At 42.6% G+C, this 20,000-nt stretch overlaps 1 protein-coding gene across 1 annotated transcript in view; it reads right to left on the reverse strand.

The window, feature by feature from the left end:
* Positions 1–2,033: 2,033 nt before the first annotated feature.
* Cd86 (CD86 molecule) overlaps positions 2,034–20,000 on the reverse strand; it is a 61,418-nt gene continuing 43,451 nt past the window's right edge. Inside the window, exons 3-6 of the mRNA XM_036203810.1 lie at positions 16,721–17,056; positions 13,836–14,132; positions 11,081–11,239; positions 2,034–2,062 (exon numbers count right to left, since the gene is read on the reverse strand). Coding sequence (XP_036059703.1) covers positions 11,085–11,239; positions 13,836–14,132; positions 16,721–17,056 — 788 coding nt within the window. The 3' untranslated portion in view covers positions 2,034–2,062; positions 11,081–11,084. The remainder of the gene's footprint in view (positions 2,063–11,080; positions 11,240–13,835; positions 14,133–16,720; positions 17,057–20,000) is intronic.

The following is a 20,000-nucleotide window of genomic DNA, read 5'->3' on the forward strand; positions in this document are numbered from 1 at the left end:
AGTGTAGTTCTCTGGTCGTCCGAGGATGTTTTTGGATTGTGAACAATGCCGGACTTCTTACTTCAGGCACCGAGATTTTTATTCTGGAAAAACAAAACAAAACAGAAAAGAGACTTGCTGTGGATATCGCTCTGTATAAATAAAGTTCTGATTGGCCAGTGGCCAGGCAGGAAGTATAGGCGGGACAAGAGAGTAGAGAATGCTGGGAAGTAGAAGACTGGAGGGAGACACTGCAAGCTGCCGCCATGAGAAGCAACATGTAAAGACACTGGTAAGCCACAAGCCATGTGGCAAAGTATAGATAAGCAGAAATGGGTTAATTTAAGATAGAAAAGGTAGATAACAAGCAGCCTGCCACGGCCATACAGTTTGCAAGCAATATAAGTTTCTGTGTGCTTTCTTGGTTGGGTCTGAGCGACTGTGGGACTGGCGGGTAAGAGAGATTTGTCCTGACTGGGCCAGGCAGGAAAACTCTAACTACAGAGACTGGGTGAGATTTCACAACAGGACCACTTTCTTTTGGTAGATTTCAAGCATGAGACATATGCAGGCGACCACTGTAATGTCAATGGATAGAAACAGAGTATTGAAATGGAGGATGGGAAAGCAGAAGGTGAGAAAGCTAGGCTACACTGTCAGCCAAGCTTCTATCTCAACAACTACCCTTCGCTGTCCCCTGGCCCTGGTCCTTACCCTGCCGTTGTGCGGACACTTGATGCCTTCCTTCTGCATGACCTTCCAGAACGTTTCTGAACCCAGTCTTAGAGGGCCAGCAGCACCTCAACGACCTTGGCTCTCTACCACAAATTGCTGGAGTGAGTCTTGTTGCTAGTGCCTGGTAAGTTCTGAGCTCCATGTGGCCTCTGCATTCTGGGGTTACTATAATTGTCTCTTCAACCAGGCTCTTTTTAAACTTTTTAAATTCATTTTACATACCAACCACAGATCCCACTCTCATCCCTCCTCCTCACCCCCCCCCCCACCATCCTCTCCTCCAAAAGGGGAGTCAGCAAAGCCTCAACCAGGTTCTGTTATAGGAAACTTAGATCCCATGGCCAGGCACTCAGGGCCTTGGCATTCTTGAGTTCCCAGCTCCTCAATGGGGATGGAGGAGCAGACTACTCAGTTGTGTCATGTTGTCAGAGGACTGGTCACCAGAAATGCCTAGCATTGCGCTGGGTGCTAGGGTCGTCAGCACGACAGTGCTATTAGCCGCGGCGGAGTCTGCCTTCTGTAGAGTTCGAGTAACAGTGTTTTCTAGGGTGATTTCAGAATAGAAAGCAAAGAGCCACATGATACCGCAGCAGGTGGACATGATTAAGTTTAGGGAAAGGTTTTTTAGTAAGTGCTGATGGAGACAAGAGCTGAAGAGTGAGGGGGAAGAAATGGCAGAAGATGCTTCCAAGTGGTGGGCACAGTAGGTGCAAAGGCACTGAGACTGAAGGGAGCATGCTACTCTGTTTTTGTTTGTTTGATTTGCTTTTTTTTTTTTTTTTTTTTTCCAAGACAGGGTTTCTCTGTCTAGCTTTGGCACCTTTCCTGGAACTCACTCTGTAGCCCAGTCTGGCCTTGAACTCACAGAGATCTGCCAGCCTCTGCCTCCCACGCATGCTGGGATTAAAGGCGTGCACCCCCAATGCCTGGCTGAGAGCATGCTAGTTTTGCCTGCCTCTTTATTTATTCATTCTGTATATCAAAGAGGCTCACTAGTGCAGCCACTGTTAGGTGCTGAAGTTGCTATGGTGAATGAGATGTGGGCTATGTCTGCCCCATCACACCCTGTGTTTTGCTTATTCCTTGACCTTGACTGACTCCACATGTCCTCAGGACACTGCATTGGATACTGCCATCTGTTTATGGCCACTTTCCTCCATGCACTCCTTTGCTTCCTTGTCTTGCTGTCTTTCCTGTCACCATTAGCTTTTTTGTAAGTCCCAGCATGCTTCAGGTTAAAGCCTGTGCAAGTTACAGGCAGGCACTGGGGGATCAAACCCCCCTCCTTCTGCTGCGGGACTCACCTTTCTCCAATCTCTCTCTCTCTCTTCACTCTCCATTTTGATTTCTGAAAGAGATCAAAAACAGTTTCAGAAGCTGAATCCCTCATAAACATGGAAGAGGGGACGTGAAGAGGCTTCTAAATCCTGGGTCTTAGAAAGGAATCATGACTAGGGGCTGGGAGGACTTCTTTGCATTCCCAAGGCCCTTTTTTTTTGATGTTGGACATAATCCCACCCCCATATAGTGGTATCCTCATTGAAATGAAGGGCTGTGGGGGTAATAATCCAGTTTTGCCAGTATTTTAATGACCAGAGGAGAGTTTCCAAAATTTGAAATCTAAGTACGTTTAGAGGGTGGATGAAAGGTATTCAGTCCCAACAATGCTGATGTCTAGATGGTTAGCTGGATGGTGCTGCCAAGTAATACCACATGTGTATTGTTGTATGGACAGGCTAAAGTAGGAACTCTCCAGTCAGCTAGGTCTGCAAAGGCCCAACTGCTCCCTGAATGGACTTATTGCTGATGCAATTTGGGGTTCAAATGCCTCCAAGTTGATGGATGGGTTGTTAGTAATGCCCTCCCACGAAGAGACTCATGGCTTGTTCTCCTGGGCATCTACGGAAAACATAGGGATCATTTAACAATACCCTGATGGTTTTGTGACTCAGCCTGTACTAGAGTCTTCCTGAACACTTCCTGTAACTTCTTTGTGTGTGTGTGTGTGTGTGTGTGTGTGTGTGTGTGTGTGTGTGTGCATATTTAAAAATGGCCATCTTCATGGAGGTATATCCATGAACAAGATTTATACTTTGTGAGTAGAAAGATTGGTAAGTTTCTTCATTGAGATAGGGTCTTACTACATAGCCCAGAATAAACTCGAACTCAAGCCTCCTGCTTCCACCTCCTGAGTGCAAAGAATATAGTACTTGATCATCAGACCTGCTTCCACTTCTGTTCTTCATTTTCAAAATCATTCTGCCAGCTGTGGATTATTTTCATTCCTACATATTTTTAAGAGTCGATCTTTTAATTTTTACTGATGAGTCCTCTAGCCATTTGATTGAGATTGCTTTGATCCACTGATCAATCTGGAGAAGGTAGTATCAACAATATTTTGTCTTCGAATCCTTGAACACAGTATTTGCTTCCATTTATCTAGGTCTACTTCAATTTCTGCCCATAGCAATGTTGTATAGTTCTAGGTGTTGCATTTGTTTTGTTAATGTCTTGCCGACACCTTATTATTATGTAATGATCCTAGAAACTGTATTGAAACATTTTCTCAGTCTTTGTTTATTGTTGTCTATAAAATATAATGGACCTTGATTTTTTTTTTTGACCTTGCATTTTGAACCGTTGTTATTCTCACTTATTAGTTCTAGCAGCCTTTTAATAGTTTTAAAGGCTTTCTGCAAACACGATCATGTTATCTGCCTCGAAGATGAATGTTTTGTCCTTTCTTTCTGGTCTGTAATCTCTTCTCTTTTGAGCCTTTTGGCACTGGCTAGGACTTCCAGCACAATGCTGAAGAAAAGCAGTAGCCATGGGCATTCTTGCCTCCTTCCCATCTTAGGGGAAGAACAGTTTGCCCTTTATCACTATGATGCTATCTGAATGGTTTTGGTAGACATCCTTTGTGGACTTGAGCTATTCCCCTTGAATTCCTAGTTCGTGAACATTTTTCTTTCTCTTTTAAAATTATGAATGGGTGGTAATTTCATCAAAAGCCTTTTCTGTATCCATTGACATGACCACATGGGGTTTCTTTCAGTCTGTTTGTTAATGACTGTCACTCCTTGGGTTTTGAATGTACAACTCTCCTAGAATATGCTCTACTTTACCATGGTGTAGCATACTTGTAACTTACAACTAGATTTTAATTTCTTATTTTGTTAAGATTTTTGGCCTCTGTGTTCATATGGGATTCTTTTTAGGATTCTTTTCTTGGTTTGTTCTTCTAGTTTGGGATACCAGGAATCTCCTTCCTTCAGAGTAAACTGACCATTGATTACAGGCAGCAAGCTGTGAGCAACCACGATGCCACCTTTTCTCAGCTCTTAGTTACAGTTGCATTTTTCTGGTGCTGATGCCCAACATCTCGAAATAATAGTTTCACTCTCATCTTGTCTGGTTTCCAGTTGTCTGTGGCAGGAAGCAATTCATGAAGCAGAAGTCATTTTTTTCCATACAATTTCAAGAGAGCTTTAGCTTTAGACAGGCTGCCCGTATTTCCTCATATTTTATAATCTTCCCTTGTTGAGAGGCATTTTGGACTCAATCTTGAGTCTGACCTTTGCAGTTGGAGACAGCTATTCCTTGGCTATTTGAGAGCAGATCTCTGTCCTCCTTAGGCCTATTCTCAGGTTAAGCTCTCTCTCTCTCTCTCTCTCTCTCTCTCTCTCTCTCCTTTCTTTCATCTATCTATCTATCTATCTATCTATCTATCTATCTATCTATCTATCTATCATCTATCATCTGTTTATGTATTTATTTGGTTTTTTGAGACAGGGTTTCTCTGTGTAGTTTTGCACCTTTCTTGGAATTCACTTTTTAAACCAGGCTGGCCTTGAACTCACAGAGATCTGTCTGCCTCTGCTTCCTGAGTGTTGGGATTAAAGGCATGCACCACCACCACCCGGCCATTCTTGGTTTATTTGATGGCCTGGTTTCAATGTGGTATAGCCCTAAGGTCCATGTGTTTTGAAGCACAATGTGGCAGCAAGGACAAAATAGAGTAAACTTGCTGGAGGGAATTTGGTCATGGGAGCCACACTTGGGAGAATTAGTATGCACCCCTTGGGATTGAGTTGGGTCTCAAGAACTGGCTCTGTATAAGCAGGTTGTTATGAAGCCCAGCTCCTTCCTTTGGTCTTTCTCCTGCACACATGTGCATCCACACACACTTCTCTTACATGTGTTCCCACCACACTATGCAATCTGCACGTCCTGATGCAGTGTGATGTGACTGCCTGACCTTGAGCTTTTCAGCTCCAAACCATAAACCATGATAAAAGTTTCCTTTAAGGCAGCAAGCCTTTGGTATCTTGTTACAGCAATGTAAAGGGACTGAGGCATCTGAGCCCTTTCTTATTCGAGTTTCCAGATACTTTCTAAATTGGATTGGATTTTATTATTGCCCGAAGTCCTCTCAAAAATCATGGTGCTTTATAGCTGGATCTATTATCTCAGACAAATATAGAACACAAAATAATCAAATGATCTTTTCATACCCAGGGCAAAGTCAGCACAATTACAAGAAAGCCCCTGCTTACAAATGAAAGCTGACAATGAGGAGACACCACGTGTGACCCACACTTTTGGAATGGATGGTAACTTCAGTATTTTGAAGTGGAAACGGGATGAGATCACCAACTTTCAGTTTTTAAACTCTGTGGAGGTTCCTGTTTAAATGCTGATGAAAAACGAGTCACTTTGGAAAAGACACTTGTCCTTTAAGGAATTGGAACTAGCTAGGTATGGTAGCATACACCTTTATTCTTGGCACTCAAGAGGCAGAGGTAAGCAGATCTCTGTGAGTTTAAGTCCAGCCTGATCTACATAGCGAGGCCTATGCTAGCTAGAGCAACATAATGAGAACTTGTCTCAAAAAAAAATTGTGACTCTGAGAACCAAGACTCTTCTACCTTTGCTGTCGGGGACAAACTGTAAAACCTGTTGGCTTTCTGAGCACTATTATATACATTTTTTTAGTCAAACAAATCCTCAAATAGACAAACTGATGGGGTTACTTCAGATTGGATGAAAACAATAATTCAGAATTATAGATTATCCTCCTTTTCTTTCTTACTAATTCTGGGGAGGGGCAGGGTAGAAATCACCTATATAGACTTGATATTTCCTTCTCATTCATTTAAATGGCCTAAATAGGATAAATGTACATAATTAAGACACAATTAACAGACTTGGGCCAGAACTTTTAATGCCAGGTTAGTTACTTAGAAGACTGTCTCCTCTGAGAAGTGGATTAATGTCATATTGGAGGAAGTCTCACTTGGGGATATACTCCTACTAGCTGTCAATGAGGATGGGCCGTGACAGCTCGAGTATCTGTCTGTTGGCAGAATTCAGTTCCTTGAGGTTGTAGAACTGAACTCCTCATTTCTTAGCTGGCTGGCCGTCAAGTGAAGACCCTTTCTAGCCTCTAGAAGTGATCCAAATTCCTTGGTTTGTGGCTTTCTTTTCCCAAGTTCAAAGCCAACAGTGATGGACTAAGCTTTCCCCAAATCTCGTATAACTCCTCCATCTTCTAACGGAGCTCTCTAACCTAGCTGAGTAAATTTCTGTGGCTCATGTAAATTTTTACTATATAAGATAACACATGGAGGGTCTGGAGTGGTGACTCAGTGGTTAAGAGCATTTAATGCTTTTGCAGAGGACCCGATTTAGTTCCCAGCACCTTCTTACCTGTAACACTAGTTCCAGGGGATCTGGCACTCTCATCTGGCCTTTAAGGGAATGAGGCAGCTATGCAATACACATAACACACATGTGTGCAAAATGCTCATACATAGAAAATAAAAATAAATAAATCTTTCTTTCAAGATAATATAAAATTTTAAGTATAGGAAGTAGAAGTGTTGAAAGGGTCAGTATTTTACTTATTGCAGCCAAGACCAGAAGAATGCACAAAGCAAGGATCGTTACTACAGAACTCAAGTTCATGAGCATCTTGTAACCACAAGGTTTGATTTTCCATGGTATGCCTCCCTCCTAGAGATGTCAAGGATCCTATCTTTGACCAAACTCATTGTCATGTATAACTGACCACACAACTTTTGCTATCAATACTTTTTATCACATTCTTTTGGTGCTGTCCTCTTCTGTCTTTTGCCTTTTGATGACATAGTTTAATTGTGACCCCTTACACACACATTTAGTTTCTCTAAATCCCCTTCCAGACTCCTTTCTTACATGTACACGTATCATCCTTGACTTCCTTATCTAGTCTCAAATATTTCTGGTTGCCTTATGGGGAAAGAAACTTTCTTTTCTTTTTTACTCCATCTCTCCTTTGTTTCAGTTGCAAATTGATCATCCCATTGTAAAAACAAACTCAGGAAACAGCTCATTCCCTTCTAGAAATTGTTTCTACTTCTATGGCTAATTCTCTTTCTAAGTGCTATTGGAGATTAAGCCCCCAAGGAAAGGCCCCTCACTAATCAAACACCTAAATAAAGTCAGAAATGGTGCATATCTCAACAGATATTAGTTATACCACAACACAGAAGCACAAGAAATTTGGAAAAACAAGGTAACATGACTCCTCCAAACGACTACGACTCCTTAACTTGTGAGCACAAAGATATTGAAATGGCTAGGCAAATAACCAAAAAGTCTACTCATAAAAATGATTAATGACCTCAAAGAAGGCATAAGCAAATAAACAGATGATGTAAGGAAATCAACTCAGGATGTGACTGAGAAAGTCAACACAAACAGATTTTGAAGAAAAAAAATGAACAGAAATGCTGGAAATGAAAATCCAATAAATCAAATAAGCAATCCTGTGGAAAGGCAGATAAGGCATAAGGAGGAACATCAGGGGCTTGGAGATGGTTAAGTGTGTAAAAGTGTGGCCTGTGCAAACACCAGGACCAGAATTCAAATCCCTAGAAGCCATGTAAACCACAGATGTGCAGCAGGAACATCTGTAGTTCTGTGATGTGATGCTTCTGTGGGGTGATGGGAGCTGGAGATGGGAGACTCCCCGGCCAGCTAGCCTAGAGTACATGGTGGAAAAGCAATAAAGAGGCACTGTCTTTCCAGGCGGTGGTGGCACACGCCTTTAATCCCAGCACTTGGGAGGCAGAGGCAGGGGGATCTCTGTGAGTTGGAGGTCATCCTGGTCTGTGTATTGAGTTCAATTGGCAATAGCAGCAAACAAACAAAAACAAACCAAACATCAGCAAGTCTAGGAAAAAGTCTAATTCAGAGGATGAAGGACCTCTAAAATGAGAACTTTAAAGCACTGAAGAAAAAAAGAAAAGAAAGGAGACATTAGAAGAAGGATTTTCCATGCTTACATGTGGGCAGAAAAAAAAAAAACCCATGAAAAATTGATATATTACCAAAAACACTGTGCAGATTCAATTCAGTCTTACTAAAATTCCAATGACATTCTGCACATAAATAGAGAAAACAATCATAAAATTAGTATAGAAGCAAAAACAGACCCCAAAATAGTTGAACCATATTACAATATCTGATCTCAAGTTATACAGTCTAGCCACAGTTACAGAAACAGCATGATACAGGCACAAAGCTAGGCATGTAGACCAATGGGATAGATGCAGATGTAGGTGTCTATTTTTTTTTTTACAAAGGTGCCAAAAATATCTATTAGAGAAAAAGAGAAAAAAATGGTGCCTTGAGAACTAGATATCCACATACAGATGACCACAACTAGATCTCTTTCTCACCTTGTAAAGAAAAATCTATTTAAAATGGGTGATTAAGACAAACTGCCTTCTTTGATGCATTGGAGGAAAACATAGGGGAACACCTGAGATAAGGACCAGGCAAGGACTTTTTGAAAAGGACTCCTCTAACTCGGGAAATAATAGCATGATTTGACAAATGGAGCTGCTTGGAACCCAAAGACTGCTGAACAGCAAAGCTCACAACAGAAGGAGGAGATAGCCTATGCCATGGAGAAAATCTTCACCACTGTGCATGTAACAGAAAATTCACGTCTAAAACACAAAGAACCTCCTTTTTTTTTTTTTCCTTCAGGAGCACAGGCTTCATAGCCACCTGAACCAAGTAGGGAACCTTGGCATCACCTGAACATTGTAAACACCTCCACTGAAAGAGAAAGGTGGCCAGAATAAAAGGGAGAAGAAGAGGAAGGAGAGGGAGGAGAAGAAGGAAGAGGAGGAGGAGGAGAAGGAGGAGGAAGGAAGGAAGGAAGGAAGGACAGAAGGAAGGAAAGAAGGAAGGAGAGAGAGAGAGAGAGAGAGAGAGAGAGAGAGAGAGAGAAAGGGAAGGAGGTGTAAACCAACAAATCACTTCAGATATGTAAGTCCCAATGCAGAATAAAAGCAAGACACACACACACACACACACACACACACACACACACACACACCCCAAAAACAAAAAACAAAACCAAGATAGCATATGTTATCTACAACTTGCTAATCTCTCTATCTGGTATGCCTCTAATGAAAACAGCCTGAAAGAACTTCCAGACAAAGGATCCAATGATTATAGTTATGTTAGACAATGCATAGCAGATGTGAATAAACTCCAGAAGAAACTAACCCCCAAAGTTGAATGAAATAAGGAAATTCATCAGAGAGGCCCAGAAGCATCCACAACAATACAGGCTATGGCTGTTGCTCATAGTTGCTCATCAGAACTGGATGGTTAAGACTCTGTTGCTGATGACACCACATACTTGAGTTGCAAGACACAGAGAAATCAACTTTGAACTTCCCAGGAGACTATCTCTCTGCCAAATGGCTTTCATAGAGCTGGAAGGTGCTATGAAGGCTGCTGGAGAGAAAAGTCATCAATGGTGCATGCTATAACACTCTCTTTCCAGACCAAATATGCCCATTAGTGCAAACTGTGGCAAGACTCTTTATGGAGATTACCAACTCATCTCTTGATTGGATTTGAGGTCTGCTCTACAGGGGGAAATTCATGCCTAGTACTGTAAACAGGATGAAGGAAATCACAGGCCTTAGGGGAGAATCTATTGATGCCATTCTTTTAAATGGCTATGTTATCAAACCGCCTTCTAAATATTTATATTGATATCCACAAATTGATGTTTGGCCAGAGACTTTTTTTTTATTGCAGTGGCTAGTGGTTAATGCAGAGACACATTATTGTTCAAAGTGCTGAGAATAAGTGACTTTGAATGTTCAGCCATCAATGAGACAGCTATATCTAACCCCAACCCCCAAGGCTCAAGGAACTTCACAGAAGATGGAGGAGAAAGAATGTAAGAGCCAGAGGAGGGAAAGCAGGGCTGTGAGACGCTGTCTTCTGAGCATGACATGACTGTTGCACACATTAACCCAGCTGGGGTGACGTACACAAGATTTGTGCAAGATCAAGCCAGTCAAAGTTTCCATCATCGATGAGGGAGGGGCTTGTGAAGCTACTGGCACTCTCCCTCAAGTGTTGGAGGGAGAGTCACTTATTGTTAGGAATATGACAGTGGAAGGCTGTCTGTGAACCAGTGGATGACCCCATGCCTGTGCGCAGGCAGCTCTAATTGAACTCAATGGGTTAACTAGGTAAATAAATTATAAAGGGACAGACTTTGGGGGAGCTGATGGGAGGAGTTCTAGGAAAATTGAAGTTAGGGAGTGAGAGGTGAAAATTATCAGGAAACATCGCCTTTTATACATCTAGGAGATTTTCCAAAAAATAAATACAAATTTAAAAATACAACACAAAAGAAACCCCCAAAGCACCCAATTAATAAGTGAATTGAATAGTCACTTCTCAAAGTATGAATGGCCAATACACACACACACACACACACACACACACACACACACACACACACACTTATGTAATATCCTTAGCCATTAAGGAGATACAAGTCAAAACCACAATAAGATTCGATGGCACCTCAGCCAGAGAGGCTGTCATCAGGAAAACAAAGGACAGAAAGAGTGCAAGGAAAAAGAAGGTCTGCACACTGCTTGTGGAAATGCAAATTAGGGTCGTCACTACTATGGAGGTTCCTCAAAAGACTGAAAATAGAACAAATACGTGACACACCTACATTATTCCTGTGTCTATAACCTAAGAATTCTAAGTCTGCACATCACAAAGGTGTTGACACAAAAACCATGTTTATTATGTCACTATTCACAGTAGCCAAATACAGAACCATCAACAGATAAAAGGGTAAACATGAGCTATACACATACATATACATAGACGTGTACTATAAAACACTTGCTCTTTTCAGTATCGGAGACCGAACTTGGCTTGTATATGCTATATACCATTGCACCGTCGAGCTTCCTCCTTATCTGGTGTGCTCATTAAAAACAACTTTTACTGATTATCTTCAGACAGGACAGACACTTGTCACCTTTCTAAGAGATGCCAGGTTGTTCCTGCTTCCTCAGGCATTTTTTTACCAGGAGCAGCAGCAGCAGAATTCCAAGGAAGACCGCAATAAAGACAATTGCAACGGCACCTGCAATCCAGGACGAATTTTCCTTTTGACCAGTTTGGGGCTCTGGAAGAACTAGAAATGGCAAATTTTCTGTCAGTAGGAAACTCATTTATGAAAGGCTTAAATTTGCAGCCTGCCTACCTGCTCACCTTTTTCCTTCCTTCCCTCCTTCCCTCCCTTTTCTCCCCCCTCCCTCTTCTCCCCTCTCTTTCTTTCCATCATCTCCTTGGGTTCTAGGGCCATAGGAAACTGAAATCAACAACAGGAGGCTTGGAAAGTCCCTAGGTAATGGTTCCTCCATCCACCATCATCTAGAAGTCAGTCTCTAGATCACCTCTCATCTGGGCAAATAGAACAACTTCCTCATGGGCAGCTACTTCGACGTGTTTGGTTATTATTTCCACTGAGGTAGCCCAGGATTCCTCAGCCTGCTTTTTGGCATGCCTCCTCTGTTAGAAAACCTTTGATATTTCCCCCTTCTCTTAAGAATCCAATCCCCGAAGGCCAGAATTACTTCCTAGAAGAGGAGTGCCTAACTGCATTCTGGGAAGTTGATAGGAAGTTGAGTGGCTCACTTTACAGACATTTAAAGGAACAGTTCTTTTATTTACTCCTAAATTATGGGAAAATTAGGGTAAAAATCTCCCATAGTTTAGCTACAATTTGTAAGCATGTATTCTGTCCCTAGAATAATAAGGTAAAGAATTGTTAGCATCGTGGACCATATTGAACATCTTTTGAGTGTATCCCTGTTTGTCTCACTTGAACCTATTTGAAATTTCTAATAGAGGAGGATTGTACTTTCTATTGGAAGACTTCCACCTTTTGATACTCCAAGAGATTCAGTAGCTTACCTATGTCTGATCAAGGCATAGATTAGGGACACAGAGACACAAGCCCTTTTGCTGATGTAGCTAGAGCTGAAGCATTTCTGAACGTGGTACCTGGGGAAGTTCTAATCTAGTTGACAAGCAGAGGTGATGAGTATATGGTGTTGATCAGTCCCTGCTCATTTGTAGACAAGGGTGGTGCAGGGGTGGGGCTCATGATGTTGGTGGCTACATAAAGGTGCTGAGCTTCAGGAACTACTTAGGGTGTCTTCTGCGTGGTTAGGTCTAGGACAGCTGGGTGACTCCATCTTTCACTAAATTCTCAGTGGCTGAGACATCTGAGTAAAAGGAAATCAGTACCAGGAGAGGTTGTGTGGGTTTAGTTGTAAAACTGGCTGTGGGCACTAGCCGCAGGGATGTTTCTAAGAGTATGTCCATAGGCCAAGTTACTGAGGGAGGCACCAGGAGCTAGGAGGAGGCAAAGCCAGGGGGAAGAAGAAAGAGATGGATGGAGGGATGCCATCAGAAGTGGCAAATGATAGGGAGAGGTCTGGAGAAGGGGCTGGAGAAACAGAAGGCAGATGGCTGGGGGATGGGATCAGGTTCAGAATAAATGGTAATGGGGTCAAGTGGGTACAGGGTGCCTTCATTCTAGGGGGAATGGTTGCCTCTCAAAAGTTGAGTACAGGTGTAGATTAGCTCTCAATGGGACAGAACTGGCACTGAGTTTCAACTTTTTCTTTCATCTACATGGAAGCCAGAAATGCATTAGAATATGCTACAAGCACTCCTTTGTTTTTGTTTTTGTTTTTGTTTTGTTTTGTTTTCGAGACAGGGTTTCTCTGTGTAGCTTTGCACCTTTCCTGGAACTCATGTGGTAGCCCAGGCTGGCCTTGAACTCCCAGAGATCCGCCTGGGTCTGCCTCCCGAGTGCTGGGATTAAAGGCGTGCGCTGCCACCGCCTGGCAAGCACTCCTTCTCTAGGTCTGCCTTGACCATGCTTCCTGCTTCTTACTAGGTCCATCTGGTCCTAGTACATTGTGGTCCTCTCGTCATCAGCTGAGCATACTTGCTGTATCACAGTTCTTCTGTGCAGAAAGTCACTGCACATTTGAGAGTCTTTCATTTAGAACTCTGTCCCTTTTTTCACCATATTTACCAAGCCCAATAATCCATTTTACAGTATGATAAAACCCTCATACCTTTAGGAAAGCTGACTTTCAAAGCCCTTGCCTGCCTCTAAATGCTTACACAGCTGATGACCAGCTTGTTTTAAATTTAGGCAATTGTTTCACTGAACTATAATTTAGACTTGAATTTCATCTTAAAAATTTCATTTTATCATCCGTGTATGTCATAGAGTTCTTATTTTCCTGGAAGAAACTCAAGAATTAGAAGACATTTTCTACTTTTGAGTTTCCAGCCTTATATTTAGCAATGCCTAGAATGATCCCATATGCACAATAAGTACTGTTGGGAGGCAGGTATGAACATAGTACATATGTATGTATGTGCGTGTTATGCATTTTATTCAACTGACGGCTTCTTGCTAGGAGATATCTTCTATTTTCTGACTACAACACCTCATCATCCTCCATCCAAGAATAGCTCCAAAGTCTGGGTCAGATTCAGGGCTAAGACCATGCTTCTTCAAGTGTAGCCCAGATTCATAGACTCTTGGGCCTTGAATCATGCAGATATAGCAGGAGCCTTCTATTTGAGTCCTTCCTAGAAGCCTTCTGGAAGGTTTCCCCACAAGCAGTGAACACTGGATGGTTGGGCTAAAAGGTTTGCATATAACTCATGGTGAAATAAGTAGTCTTGGGAAGCAGGCTTACCTATATGGTGAGGTCTGGAGACAATCTTCATAGACTCAGTTTCCAGAACACATAAGGCTGTCACATTGAACACATCATCGGGGAATGGCACAGATAGGCTAATGGAAATGCTGAACAGTTCTGTGACATTGTCTTGCCATATCTGCATGTCCTCATCATGCTCACTAGTTGAATTAGTTATCCAAAAATACATCTTTATAGGTTTTGGATAACCTTGCTTAGACGAGCAGGTCAAATTTATGCCAGAATTTCTTGTTATATTTGGAACTGACTCTATTTCAGGTTCACTGAAGTTAGCTGGAAGCAGAGTAGAGAGGGAAATGGTCAGTCTAAATGTAGATGCATCTACAAAGGAATGGTAAGTAATGTACGGCAAATTCCCTGATTGGGGGACACCTGGCATTCTCAAGGTGTAAAAAGTGTGGGCCTCAGCCCATAGGGAGGGCTACATGATAAGCCCACATTTATCTATCAAGAAATCCACTTAACCTCCTTATCTGAGTCAAGAGAGTGCTCTCTGACAGACAGGCTAGCTGAAATGGTCTCACCAAGGTCTGTAGTGACGTGACTATTCCAGGAAGTGGAGTCTGAGTGGAAACCTGCTCTGACTATTGGGCCCACATCCGCACAGCGAAGCATTTCAACTCTCCACCCAGGGGTGTAGCTAAAATTCCACCAGGAACTCACAGGGTTTACGGGCCTTACATGCTCTGAGTCTCATCTTTAAGAACACAAGAATAAGAAGTGGGAGTCTTTGTGTTTACAAACTCAGAATTTTGGCTTTTGACATGATTATCACAGTCTCATCATCACGCATTATAACAGTGGTTCTCAACCCGTGGGTCGAGACCCCTTTGGGGATTGCATGTCAGACATCCTGTGTATCAGATACTTACATTATGATTCAGAGCAGTGGGAAAATCACAGTTATCAAGTAGTAATGAAATAATTTTTCATTATTGAAAAATTATGTGGGGTCACCACAACGTAAGGGGCTGTATTAAAGGGTCACATTAGGAAGGCTGAGAGCCCTGTGCTCTAAGAATTCATCCATCTGGGGGCAAATTCTCTCACCTTTGTTTCCCACTCATGTTTTCAGGGCTCAAGTGCACCGGCCCATAGGTCTTGGACCTGACACATGTGACTTTAGCCAGCCAAATCCCTTGCTGTTCTTCTATAGTTACTAGGGTGTTTGCAGACTCTGTATACTAATTGATAATTCAGTATGGGGCTGGAGAGATGGCTCAGCCATTAAAGGCTAGACTCATCACCAAAAAGTTAATGCAATGTATTGTTTCTAAAACGGAAGTCACTAACACATCACCTTCTTTGAGTTTGGCAATATCAACATGCTCCTTGAACATCCTGCTGATGCTGGCTGAGGGCTACCAGATTCTATTTAGCTTTATCAACAATACCTTTGCAGTCACGGGTTAAGTTGTAGCAGTAATGCCAAGTATAACAAATAGACAACCGGTTTTAAAAGCTTGTCTGTGCCCCGCCTGAAACACCCTGTTTCTCCAAAGGTGCCTGCCATGCACAGAGAACTCTGACTTAGCGCTTGGTTAAATGAAAGCCTGGTAGTCTTGTTTGAATCACATTGCACTCAAGAGGAGTAGCACTCCATTCTATGGCTGGTTTTGCCTGTTTGATTGTGTGGTTTTAGGAAAGGTTCCTTTTAGGAGGAAAGGCTGCTTCTCCAAAGCTGTTGGTCTGCCTTTTCCAAGTTCATTAAGAACTCATCTGAACCCAGCAGCAGCATGTCTAGGTATCTACCCCGGAGAAATACAACTTAGGTCCACCCAGAAGCTGACACTTGAATGTTTACAGCAGCTCGATTTGTAACAGCTTCCAACTGGCAACCACCCAGTGCCTTTCAGTGGTTGAATGGATAAAGAATATAATGTAATTCATCAATTAAGAAAAAAAAAAAACCGGGGTTGGGGATTTAGCTCAGTGGTAGAGCGCTTGCCTAGCAAGCACAAGGCCCTGGGTTCGGTCCTCAGCTCTGGAAAAAATAAAATAAAAAATAAAATAAAATAATAAAATAAATAAAAAATAAATAAATAAAAAGAAAAAAACCAACCTTCCAAATTGCTGATACACTCAACTTAGGTGAAACACACGAGGCATTTTGCTGAATAAAAAGAAGTCAGCCTTAAAGATTAAATACACATGATTGGCTCCGTGTCTATGATATTCTCAAAAAAAAAAAAGACAAAATTCTAAGATCCCAAAGCAAGAGCTATGGATAAAAAGAGAATGACCCCAAAGGGAACTAACTATCCCCAAGGGAATTTACCAGTGTAATGGAAGCACCCTGAATCTTATCTATACAGAGTCTACAAAATTAATAAAAAGTTTGCACTTAAATGATAGATTGGTTTCCCTGTATGCTAGTTTCAACAGTCTGTAGTGACATGCAGGTTTTCCTCAGCCCGGTGAAACAGAGAAGCTGCCTTATTGGTTTGTGGGTTCTGTTCAGTGGGTTGTTTCCCTTCTGTCTGCTGGGCTCATGGTTGGGGCAGCGAAAACTCAAACGATCTATGGAGAGTTGAAGGGAAAGTCTGAATCCGTTAGCTGCCACCCTTGGTAGGAGCTCTAGACCACAGTCTGTGTGTGTGCATGTGTGTGCCTTCATGTGGTGTTTGAGTGTGTGTGTGTGTGTGTGTGTGTGTGTGTGTGTGTGTGTACATGCATGCATGCATGCTTGTGTGTGTGTTTTGTACACGTGTGGAGGTAAATGTCAGATGCATTTCCCCAACCATTCTCCATCTTCTGTCTTCCTGTCCAGTTCTTTCAAATTCCCAGCCTTAATATTTCCCTGATCATTTATAGTCTCATGTGAGCAGGCCAACTATCTGAACACAACATTGACCACATACCAGTCACTGACAGCTCCGTATCTGTCTGCTGGAGGATAACTGAACCTTTGGGTGTTTTCTCTTGTATAAAACAATCATATGAGCCCGTGTCCTTGATCTGAACATTATGAAGTCGAAGAGTCCAGTTGTCTCCATCAAAGCTTGTGCGGCCCAGATACTTGTCATCCACATTATCGAATTTCTCTTTGCCCAAATAGTGTTCATACAGAACTGACTTTTTCTGGTCCTGCCAAAATATGACCAGTTCACTCAGGCTTCTATTTTGAGCCTTTGTAAATGGGCATGGCAGGTATGCAGTCCTATTGAAATAAGCTTGTCTCTTCAGGAGAGCAGCATCTAAAATAGAAAAACAGAATTAGGGAAGAGGAAACAGGAAGGAAGAAATTCCATTTCCCCCAAAACAACACCCAGCCTCCGGCTTTCCAGTGAGCGATGGTCCTGGAGAGCCGAATGTTAAGATCTAGAACTGGACGTCAATGCTGGACATCTGGGTCAAACCCTTGTTCTCGCTCCACTGTTCACTTGTGCAAACTGCAACCTTTGTGAGTCTCGGTTTTCTCATCTCATGAAGGAGGTGGTCTGTAATAATGTTCCAGGATTCTTTCTGGCACTACGGTTCTGTGGATTTCTAAACCAGAGTATTGACTATCATTATGTGGTTATTATAGACTTCCATAACTGCTATGCCACCACCTTAACCCCTCCCTGTCCTGTGCCATCCTCTTATTCTTTGGTTTGCTATTGTAAAAAAAAATGCAGTGACTCTTGGGAGATTGTGTGGTCAGAGTATTTAAGGAACACGAGTAGAATGTTGGGAGTGAACTGTAGGTGGGAAGTTGAGGAGGTGCTTAAACATATTGGAGAAACCCCAGAGAAACTGACTTGCTACTCCCAGGCTCCATTGCCTCTGCAAACTTTTATAGACCAAAAGGAGCATGCTGGCAAAGTTCAGAGATAAGACATGCTGGCATAAGCCAACTTGTAAGACCTTTTTCTGGGCCACAGAGCTCCTTGAGACCCAGTAAGGAAAGTAAATAGAGGGAACTGAGAGATGAAAGGTGAGGTGAGTGGGTTGTTACTGGTTCACGTGAAGTTGGATGCTGCCATGGGGAGAAGATTGGAGAAGGTTCTGCATAAAGAGCCATCATCCTTCAGGATTTCAGGGAGGGAGGAAAGTAAGGGATGAGAAGGAGAGGGAGATGAGATGAGTCCCGTTCAAAGTGTTGGTTGTACAGGAAAAAATAAATTGACCTCATCAATGGGCCTCCCTTCAAACAGGACCTAAGTAGTAGACAGGGAGTAAGGGTGTGTACTTGGCAGAGCTGAACTACTGCAGACCACCCCACAAGAACCTATGGTCAAGAGGTTGCCAATGGTCTCAGGGGGTACTCCACGCACCAGTGAAGTACAGCATGTGTGTCTGGGCTGGAGGGAAGAGGGAAAACACTGGGTTCCCACAATAGTGAAAATGGGATCTAAGGACAATTTACTCTGCCTGGCTTTCTGTTACACCTTTGTTAGTCTCTTAAGCAAGAGGCAAGAGTGCCATCTACTGTAAATATTCACAGTGCTGTGATGGTTGGTGTAGGCAGGACTCTGGGGAGGGCAGGACACATTCTGGTTTAGGTCTAATTTGTTGTGTGATCCTGGGCAGATGATCTAATAGAGAAGGCAAATAGGCAGCTGAAGCGTTGACCAGCTATTGATTGGTGTGACATAACTGCTCAGCTATCAGTCTCATTTTCTCAAACTGAAAGTGAATTCACCCTGAGTTTCTTACATCTTCTTGACACCCAGGTTTTCTTTTCCTCTGTGGAGACTCATAGTACCTACTTTCCTTTCTATCCACTCTCTCTACTAACAGACAAGTGCAACGTCTCCTACCCAGGCCCCTTCTCCAAAAGATAACGGAGACTTCCTCTTCACCTCAGCTCCCTCTTTACCTACAAATACAAAGTTGACCAAAGCCATTGGCCTCATCTGGGCGCTGGTCAGAAACTTAGACTCTCTGGTTCCAACCAAGATCTCAATCAGACTGCATTTTTACCAAGAACTTCTATTTAGAAAACTGAGGAGATCAGAGATGACGGCTTGGACACATTTCTACCTTTTCCAAACCTCTTCTCCCTCCCATGGGGTGGAAATCACTCTGTAGCCATTCTGAGTGGAACTGAAAGTATTTCACAGTCTACATATTTTGGCTCATCCCCAGACCCTGGTTTTCTTGATGTCACTCTGAATCAGGAAGGTACATATTCTTAACTGTGACCATATAGGGAAGATGTGACACAAGGTCTGTTCTTTCCCTGTGGCTTCAGGCCTCCACTGTTATGGTCCGCAGAACTTGGGGCCTCTAAGCAAGTGAATTCCCTGGGATTCCATTGGAGGAAAGCATGGAGGATCCCTCCCTCTTCTAACACTTGGGCAAGAGAAATGGTTTGGTGATGTCAGGAGGCAGGCACATAGAAATTCAGCCCTACATCTCCCCAACTGGGAATAGAGAGCAAGAATACTAAAGGACTTCTGTAGGAAAAGAACAACAACATCTGAGTGCCACCCAGAGCCCAAGCTTGGACGATGCTTTAATCATCTCTTCCTTGTTTTACTATACCAACATGCTCCAAGTTTCTTCTTCTTTTTGTGAACTTCCTCCAAAGCTTTTCTAGGCTTGCTGGAAGTCCCGTTCCATTGTACTAGACTCCATGATAGCTGAACTCTTCAATAAATATACATATAAATATTCTTTTCATGATATCTGGTTCTACTCAAAGGACTCTGTGTGCCCCCCAGACACTGCTGGCTTCATCAACAAGGACCTTCAGCAGCCACTCTTCATTTAGAGGGATCTATACTATTCTATGTAACCTATCTCACTTTTGTGAACCATTGATTATTAGTCACTACCTCTTCATTCAAGGAGGATTTTGGCATTATATTCAAGGCTGTTCTTTCCAACCAACTTTCAACATAACTGCCAAGATCATCTAACAGTTTATCCACCACTGAGTCTACCAACAACCTTATATCAAGCTGCTTGAGCCACAAAGACTAGTGCAGAAGCCTTCCATCTTCCATGACGTGATCCCGAGCAGAGTCACCTGAGGCTCAGGACCTCAGATCTTGGCCTCAACACACTCATCTCTACCCATAACCCGTGATTCCTCCAGGTTTCACTCTTACTTTCTCTATATCTAGTCTTCAATTTCATTGAGACCTCAGTCTTGTCCCTACACTGCATTATTCCCCCCAAAGAAAGCTTTGAGACGAGAGAATTCTTATG

This window comes from Onychomys torridus, chromosome 12 (assembly GCF_903995425.1).
Source record: "Onychomys torridus chromosome 12, mOncTor1.1, whole genome shotgun sequence".
Classification (NCBI taxonomy): domain Eukaryota; kingdom Metazoa; phylum Chordata; class Mammalia; order Rodentia; family Cricetidae; genus Onychomys; species Onychomys torridus.